Source organism: Opisthorchis viverrini (assembly GCF_000715545.1).
Source record: "Opisthorchis viverrini unplaced genomic scaffold opera_v5_54, whole genome shotgun sequence".
Classification (NCBI taxonomy): Eukaryota; Metazoa; Platyhelminthes; class Trematoda; order Opisthorchiida; family Opisthorchiidae; genus Opisthorchis; species Opisthorchis viverrini.
This window is the reverse complement of record NW_008751711.1, coordinates 557,201-566,044: the sequence shown is the minus strand read 5'-3', so window position 1 is coordinate 566,044 and position 8,844 is coordinate 557,201. Positions and strand designations below refer to the sequence as shown.

General features: G+C 39.1%; 2 protein-coding genes across 2 annotated transcripts in view; one reads left to right on the top strand and one right to left on the bottom strand.

Annotated features, from left to right (window-relative positions):
- T265_03717 (hypothetical protein) overlaps window positions 1-8,844 on the bottom strand; it is a gene marked incomplete at both ends in the record, with an annotated part of 168,412 nt that overhangs the window by 109,035 nt on the left and 50,533 nt on the right. Inside the window, one exon of the mRNA XM_009168264.1 lies at window positions 3,199-3,231. Coding sequence (XP_009166528.1) covers window positions 3,199-3,231 — 33 coding nt within the window. The remainder of the gene's footprint in view (window positions 1-3,198; window positions 3,232-8,844) is intronic.
- Window positions 1-8,844, top strand: part of T265_03718 (hypothetical protein) — a gene marked incomplete at both ends in the record, with an annotated part of 166,041 nt that overhangs the window by 106,748 nt on the left and 50,449 nt on the right. The window contains 2 exons of the mRNA XM_009168265.1: window positions 2,678-2,754; window positions 5,374-5,442. Coding sequence (XP_009166529.1) covers window positions 2,678-2,754; window positions 5,374-5,442 — 146 coding nt within the window. The remainder of the gene's footprint in view (window positions 1-2,677; window positions 2,755-5,373; window positions 5,443-8,844) is intronic.

Here is an 8,844-nt window from a genome sequence, read left to right as displayed (position 1 = left end):
TATGTCGCTGAACAGACATTTGCAACTCAGGTATTAACCAGCCAGTTATAAAACACTATGTCTCTTGGATGTTTGAAGAGAATATAAGTGGTCAGTTGCAAGGTGTTTAAACATCCAGGAATTTCAGAAACCAGGAGTTCCAATTATTGCACTGTGGGAAAAGGCACGGAAAAAATTGGTCATGCTCATTTTTATTAAACTTTACTACGTTTTCTCATCTCAGGCGCTAATGTTTTACCAGATAAGTAATTTTTGAATAAGGTACTACATAGACCTAAACTGAACATGTCCCAAAGGGAATAAACACAAATATAAGTGATCGATTTTGGCTGAATTTTGAGACTCACCAGGCCGATAATATAAGACGTTGCATGTTTCTGAAAATCATCCATCCAGGTTAAAAGACATCATTTTTTCACTTATTATCGGTGCTTTCAAATTTTCAGAAAGTCAAGGTGTAAACCCCCCACGAAATGCACTAATAACAATAGAACACTTGGTTGATCCATCGTACTAAATTTGCATATAGCGCCGTTGGGAAAAGCACAGAGAATAACTCATGTAAGGCGCCTATTAGCGGCCGTAACCGTCGGTCGTAACCCACCCAGTGAGCGAACAAATGACGGCGTATGAATGCATCAACATCGCTTTTTCTCTGCTCTCACGCCGACAAAGGACACAAGTTTATCCAAAATAATAGGTCCATTTTGAAACCATTAGTGTGTCATTCTTTGCTGAAAGTGTGTAAATTCTTGCTCGGAGCATTAACATGAAAGTGTGTCATTCTTTGGTGAAAGTGTGTAAATTCTTGCTCGAAGCATTAACATGCACAACACCGATCGGAGCAAACAGAAATATGTCGTGCGTAGTCATGTCCACGTGAGCAAATGTTTTCAACAGCGTAACAGCACAAGTGCTGAGTCGGTCTGGTCAAACCAAAAGCGTCTTGCAGATACCATGTCACGTGTGAGCAATAGCCGAGTGTCAGCAATGAAATCGAAATAACGCTAAGGCCTATCACACACCTACTGACAAAACATATTTTCAGCGTCATACATTTTATGGTGACTGCTGTTTTACCACGCAACCGCCGCAAAAGTTCATTCAGCTTGAGTAATAATAATGCTCCCTCAAACGGTTGGGATACCTCACGTGATTGTTAAATGTAAATGGTTTACCTCAACACGATGGTCCAAGTACATTCACAAAAAATCGGTAGATGCTAAAGTCCATTAATTTAGATGATGTTTTATGTATGGAATAAGACAAGGGTCGAGAGAATTTTTCGAATTTTGCAACTCACGTGAATAAAATCCATCGAAATTAAGGCTCGCATACTGATATCATCGTTTTATCCAAGTTAGTAGTAGTAAGTAGTTACTAGGCAGTCAACGAGATTCTATGGAGGCCGCCGCGGACCTATTAACTGCATGTGTGCGAATTTGTTACTTCAGATTATATTTGTTGACAAAGCTCCCTGAACTAGTCACTGCTAATTAATTGAGGGAAGATAGCTAAGAAAACTCACTTAAGCAAAGTTCGTCTTCAGCGCACCGGACTGCAGCAAAAAAAGCATTTTGTTAAATGCAGCCCCAGATCGCATTTGAGTTACTATGAAATAAAGCAGTCTCGTTGTGCAAATTTTTGAGGGTATGATTGACGATGAGTTAAGTTTTGCGACATGGTGGTCAAAATAGCTCAGGTAAATACCTTCCTTTTAATTGTAAGTTGATGAATATTTCATTATATAAAAGGCCATCAAATGCATGATATTTTGAACAAACTCACCTACGCAGCGGTCCAGAGCATCTTTCCAGCATTTACCTGGAGATCGGCGTTGCAGATCAAAAGGAAGGACATGTCTGGATATGAGATCAAGTTGTGCCTTACTCAGTGGATTTATCCAAAATAGTTGCGGACATATTTCAATGAAATAAGGTCTTCTTTCTTAAAGTAACGGTTTTGAGATATTTTGAAATATGACCACGCATGTTGAGATTTTGCCCAAAAATCGATCAAATACATCGCGTTCTGCAGCAAACCAGATCATATTTGATCCTTTGTTTGGTTAGATTTCTTGTAAAAACACGCATATCTCAACTATATTTCGCTGCACCATTTGGGGAAACAAGCCATGCACGTGGTTTGTCATTACCTGGCGTCTCTAAATCGACACGCGTTTACAGAAAGCTTTTTCGCTAAATAGGCGCAACATTGGTTTGGTTGTGCCACGAATGGTGCAGTATTTTTCTGTATAACAAATGATTAAACTAAGTAAATGGCGACATTTTGCTAGAAAGGTTAATGTAAGTCCGCGGTAGTTGATCATACAAACACAGTAGACAATAATGGAGCTGAAGACACGGGTAAAACCTACGTCGTTTGCCTTCGTTTTTCTGGTGTTTCTCTGAGAGAAATTGTGAAAATAAAACTCTGTGGTGCTCCAATAATTTGTGGCACACTCTGTCATGCGGAAGCCTCTAGCAAACAGCGAATGTCGGTTATGTGTGAGGCTAGAGTGTGGCTGCTAGAGTCGAATTAAACAAAACCTTAGACCATACAGCGTGATTTTCGGGAGCAAGAGAAACAAATCTTGCCACCAGCTAGTATGACAGTTTGTTTCTAAAACCCGGAGTAAATTTTGACTCACTAATGCTAAACTATTTTGTTTACCCAGATATTTCTTATCGAATTCTCCGCCGCGAAGATCCATGCCACGACGGCTTGGATGACGATTTCACTACCCTGACCCAAGTGAGTCAGTGATACCTCTTACTGTAACCTACCCTACGCGATTTGCACATTCAAAAACATTCTATGTGGAACCTAATTGCCTTTAAAATATTAGGCTCATCATTGCACGTGAATTTTAACGACATGACAGACCTAGGCAACGATTCTTCTCTTCGTAATTGCACAGATCTGAAGAGGAACAAATACCATTGGTTGATATGAATTTGAGTGGATAAAATGTTGGCATTTGAAATCTACTCCGATTTTTATCAAATTTCTTGGGTAACAACGTTTCAAATTTCGGTTCCTGTGTTACGCTACTCCGGATATAATAGCGCAAACTCTCTCCGGATAACAGCGCAAATTCGGAGAGACCCGAACAAACGAGACGACCGTAGTACTTTTAGGGCGGCCGGCCGAGATGCCATTCACACATAGATAATCAGCAGTTTTTTCCATACTTACCGCGACACGAATCCACCTTCTCAATTGCTGCATCTGAAACGGAAAAATCCGATTAGGTATACGTCTGAGATGCACATGAACAAAAACAGAAGCCTTATCCGTAAAATTGTTCCGGACTGAATTCGCTCCTCTGAAGATTCACATCAAGTAATTCCACTGCATTCTCCGCTCATCTATGTTGCAATTAGACTTCATGTAGATACGGATCCAGAACGCATCCTGTGCTCGACAGCCTTGGTGTGGATTAATGCTGAACTTCATTTTTAGGTATTATATCACCTAAAGTTAGACGGTGATTCTTTGGATCGACCGTGTCAGGTTTTGAATTAAGCCTACTGTGGTTATTCACCTGTTTCCGCCGTTCTGTCTGCAGAATAGCCTACTGCTTCCTCAAAATTATGCATCACATACGAGCACACAAGTGACAAGGTTAAAATCCGTGTTTGTATGAGGCTATTTATAAGAACAACGTTGTTTTTATTTTGCTTTACGGAGTGGCCGGAAAATTCGAGACTAGCCACACAACACGTTTACCGATGGGAAGTAAGTTTTTCTTTTCAGAACTGTATTTTCATAAGGCTCTATAAGATAACTTTTCGGGGTTTACTTGATAAAGATTATTGGCCACTTACAATCACCTTCTTGCGGATCATCTCCGCATGCTTCTAAGAATTTAAAAATTATTGTGAAAGAACGGAAGAACAGCCAATAATAATAATCAATCTGCAAAAGAAATGGGGCGAAATCTGCTGATGCATTTCTTCCAGTGGTGAGTGGCATCGGAGGCCCCATATCATGCAGTCTTTTGGAAACGAAAGCGAACAAATAGCTTTGCATCTGAGCCACTCAGATGATTCTGGTTTAGCCGACCCTTAATGTTATACTTTCATCGATCGTTGTTTCTAAGAAAAACTGATGTGTGTATAATATATATTCGCTAGACTTTTCCTGCTTACAAGCGGAAAAGCCACTCTAGAGCTTGTGTACTCCCTCCGCTTTAAGGATTATTTCCCGATTTTCCCCGTGTCAACGATGGCATTGCAGTTAATTCAGTAATTCAACCGTTTTAAAATAATATATTTCCCTTGGGGCGTGAAAGCGTTAGGAACTAATATCTAAGTGCCACAAAAGAATGGGGACAGTGTTCAATGTATTTTTGAATGATCATTCTGACACATTCTTGGTCCCGAATGAAATCCATTGCAGCGGAAACGTTTGGATCGCAGTTTACCAGCTTGAGTACGCCCTGTGACGACGTCATCAAGCTGCTTCCAGAAATGAAATAATCGAGGATTACTAAAACGTTCATTTGTTTGATAACATTTGTGCACAAACCTCATCCAAGTGCTTCATTTACACAAATTGATAATGCTGTGATAAGAATGAAATTTGTAAATACAAACGTTGGGTGCAAATGCTAGATGGATGTTTTGTCATCTCTTCTAAATACCGGAAGTATTTCTATCTGATAATTGAGTTTTCTCCCGGCTTTTAGAACAGTGTGTTTGGTGGCGTAAAAATCCACTCGAATCTGAATCACACATTCACCGGCGGTGAAGAAACCATGTTGTGCTCAAATTTTTACATCGCTTGCGTGTCGGAAAATACGTGCAGCTTGTAAAAAATATCATTTCTTACCAATACATAAGTCATACTTTGGGATACTCCTTGCCAGGACACTTTGCACTAAAACAAATAATTAAAACGCACAATAATTACGTAATATACGTATACGCGTACGATGTTGAATTTCACAATAAAGGTGACCTACACGAACCAACGGCGATAAGCATAAAATATATTGACATAAATATCGGTCACCAGAATTCTTAGACTGTTCGCCGTTTCATCTGCTTTGCTTTATTTTATACTGAGTCACTCGACCTTGACGTATTTCACAAATGGTGATCGAGATTGATTTGCACAGTTTTTATACGCTAATGTCAAAATCGCACTCATTTATTGATCCCGAAGCCTGTTCTGTAAGCCTCCAACTATGGGGTATCGTGATAAATAACGTCACGTTATTGATGGCCGTACATTGTGCAACAATTAGTTCAGAGCAAATATCACAATTATTCGTATGCGTCTATTAATTTACATCAAAGTATGTCATTGGTTAATTTATGGACCATTTTATACTGATTGTAATTTTGGTTTTTTTTTGCGAAATAGGTATGTTTTTTCATAGCCACACCACTCTCGCTTGAACGGCCGTGTTCCGGTTCTGGCGTGATTATTCAGGTGAGCCCAAATCAAAGGGTAGCACTGCACTCGAGTTTTGGGTATCAGAAGTGAATATCCAATGGCCGTGCATAGCTCGATGTAGATTCCCAATTTCAAATAGAAAATTTAGGGAACTGTTTATTTTAAGACGGGATATAATCTAAATAAAAAATCAAGAGAAAAAGTATTAGCCTTTTTCAATTTTTGGGTATTCATTCTCCTCTGTGTTGCCAAAAACTGACCAAGGTTAGACAATTACCTACCTAAATATAATAAAGTCCGGAAAATTCCCAATGTTGGTTGTTGAATGAAAATCTTGTAGTGTGCAATATTGTTGGAAAGGTTGTGCTATTCAAACAGACCTTCGTTTCTAATGGAAGCAGTTGCAAAAACGCTGGCTAGATATCGATTGTTATCTGCAATACAGCACAAAGCTGAAATGATACAAGTCATAAAATTGGTGGGAACTTGGCGACACTTGCGACACTCCAAACTTTGATATGGCTAATTTTGATCGGATGACATACATTCATCGAAATGGCGACGCGATATAAGCCCCGTGCATTTGAGGCAAACTGACCAGCGTACTTCAAGTTCTTGAGGCATATTTGACTGGGCAATTTCAATTCGCTATGCCTATTTCTGAAGTTCCGTCACAGGTAGTGTTTGTTGGATTGAAAATTAAATTCAAATATTCGTATTTTGGTCAGCAATGTTCATGCTGTTCAATGTTAACTTACGGTAATATCATAGTAAATTTGTTAAGATTAGCAAAGTGGTGTTCCAGGCCCACCAAGAAGCATACAATTTTTTCGTCATTCTTGATTTTCAATAAGCCAAAATTACCACGTTCCTGGAACACAAGAAAAGGCCAGTGTAGATGTGCAAGTGTCAGACGGATTGAAGTTGCACGACACAACTATCAAAAGCGTTCATTTCATGGGTATGTGGACTTTACGGCTTCTTAGTTCATATGAATTATATTCACCGAGGCTAATTCAGTCTCGGGCATAGGACGTGCAAGTTGACACAATATTTCCAATTATTGAGGAACATAATATAAGTTGCGGCTGCGCACAAACTCACATTACCTGTCTACTGAACACCAGGGTTGGATAATCTATGCAAAAGTCGGTTACAAATCGATAGAATGAACACATGGAGCACCCAAACGCCTTGTCTCTCCACCCAGGTGGCGATTGCGAACGACTCAGGCTACAAGGAAAACTATAAATTTACAAACACCTTTATTTGCATAACGTTCCGACAGACATGTGATACCATCGACGATTCACTTCTATTATCGCACAATCTTTCCACTGAGTTCTGTATGTTCATATGGTAAGGAGACTCGAATCTACCCCAAAATGACTGCAATAAATGACTTGCAAATTGTCAAACCATTCGTGAGGTTATCATGTGATAGAAGTTTGAAGGTGGAAGATTACGTAACTATTACACCAACCATGTGAAGTTGTAATCAGTGTTTGTTCAAACATGTGTGTTAGATTGAACCTAAGCGAGCAGAGAAATTCAGGAAGGCACTGCAGAATATTTTGTATAATTGCAAAATCATTGTTGGTGGAAGTAAGGTGCAACAGTAAACGCTATTATCATTACAAAAATAAGAAAATCTTATTATCCATCTAAATTTCAAAGCTTGCCGACAGTTGAGCCATCGAAACTTTGGAGTTAAGGGTTAGTATACATTCGGAAAGCAGAATGTTGGACTTTTGGGCAAAGCTTTACACACTCACGCAGTTGCTACAAATAAAGGTGGATAACATACACTGATATGAGAAAGACTGAACATTCGTCACACATTAGGTTGATTCACTTTACCGATCTCTAGTCAGTTTGATGTCATTCACATCTACTGAAGATATTTATTTATTGCAGCCGAAATTATTCCTACCTTTTTCCCCAACAGTATATCATGCTTAAGCAAAGTGGAGCGTAAACATATACAACATACGAGCAGCTGCAAACAGAGGTAAAATTACTCCGCAGACTTAATGTTTGAAAAAAGCTATCAGGTAAGTTGACAGCTTCTATTCTCATAGGGCTGTTGGTAGTCTCAAAAAGTATTTTGTCAGGTTTGTAATGGTGTTGCTTGTGTTCCCTTATATAGTTAAGTAAAACGAAGGGAGTTAAGATAATATTTCTCAGCATCTGTCATTAATCCACATTACTAAATTACTGTCTTACAATTTGGACCTTATAACAGTCAATCCCTTTCTTCATAGTGACATGTACCTGCGATCCCCGACCAGCGATATTGTCAGCTTGGTAACCTCTAAACAACGGGACACATGTTGATTTAAAATTGCCAGTTTGTCTACTTCCGATGAAGGCCAACTCCTAGTTGCAAACATTGAAGCCCTCTGTGCAACTCGCCTTCCAATAACTAATGTCGTTTCGGTTTGTGTGATTCGCAAAACCTCCACCATATTAGTCCAAAAGTCATGGCCAGCATGCTCATAAAAAAACATACTGTGAGCCTAGATAAGTGTTCAATGTATAACAATATTTTAAATGTTTGAAAGGCCGATTTTTTTGTAATATGTTTCAGTTCGTTGCTCAAAAGTGACACACAAGATTTTATTTTCTACTAGGCTTGCGACAATATCGTTGAAAATGGGTGACGATAATGTCTGGTGTTGATATCAACAGATTTCGGTCAGGGTACTACTACAAACTAATCACTTGTTGAAGTTTAGTAACCCGATCTGCCTCCCCACCTATGATATACTGAGCACCATTAGAATGTCTAAACTCGCAAGCAGAAGGCGCAACTGTCAATCAACTTTATTAGAAACATTTGTCATCAACTCGCAACTGTTTTTGAAACAATCACTCCGTAGCCCACTTGGGCGATGATCATGCGAATCGAAGCAAATACACATCAGAATACGCAAATCTTCTTAGAGTCAAAAGCCGCGGGGAATACCTCAGTAGAAAACACGTGCATTGTTAATAGTTGTTTCTTGAGTGAACCTCCTAAATTGGTGCAAATTTCCCATATTCAGATGCTCTTTCGGCATCCGAAACAAGATGTAAACTACTGAGGATGTTAGCATCATTGTTCTTGATATTGGGTCTTTTACCGACATTCCCTGGCTTTTTCGATTTTATGGCTTTCCTTTATGCTTCTTTATTGTAGGTATAATTCAAGCCAAAAGCATTGCATGTTGATCGGTAAGATTGCCCATAAAACATTTCGGTTAATGCTATTCATAAGCAAACCAGCTTAATATTCGTGCTGCTCTACTTTTTAAAAATGTCGCTGTAGCTAATCATTGCTTGAGTAAAACCAGCCTATCTAGAAGTCTTTGGAAGCAAATCTTTCCGAATTCGGCTGATCTTCAATGGATATATGTAAGGCAGAATTTCAACGCAACTCTCAGTATACAACGTATT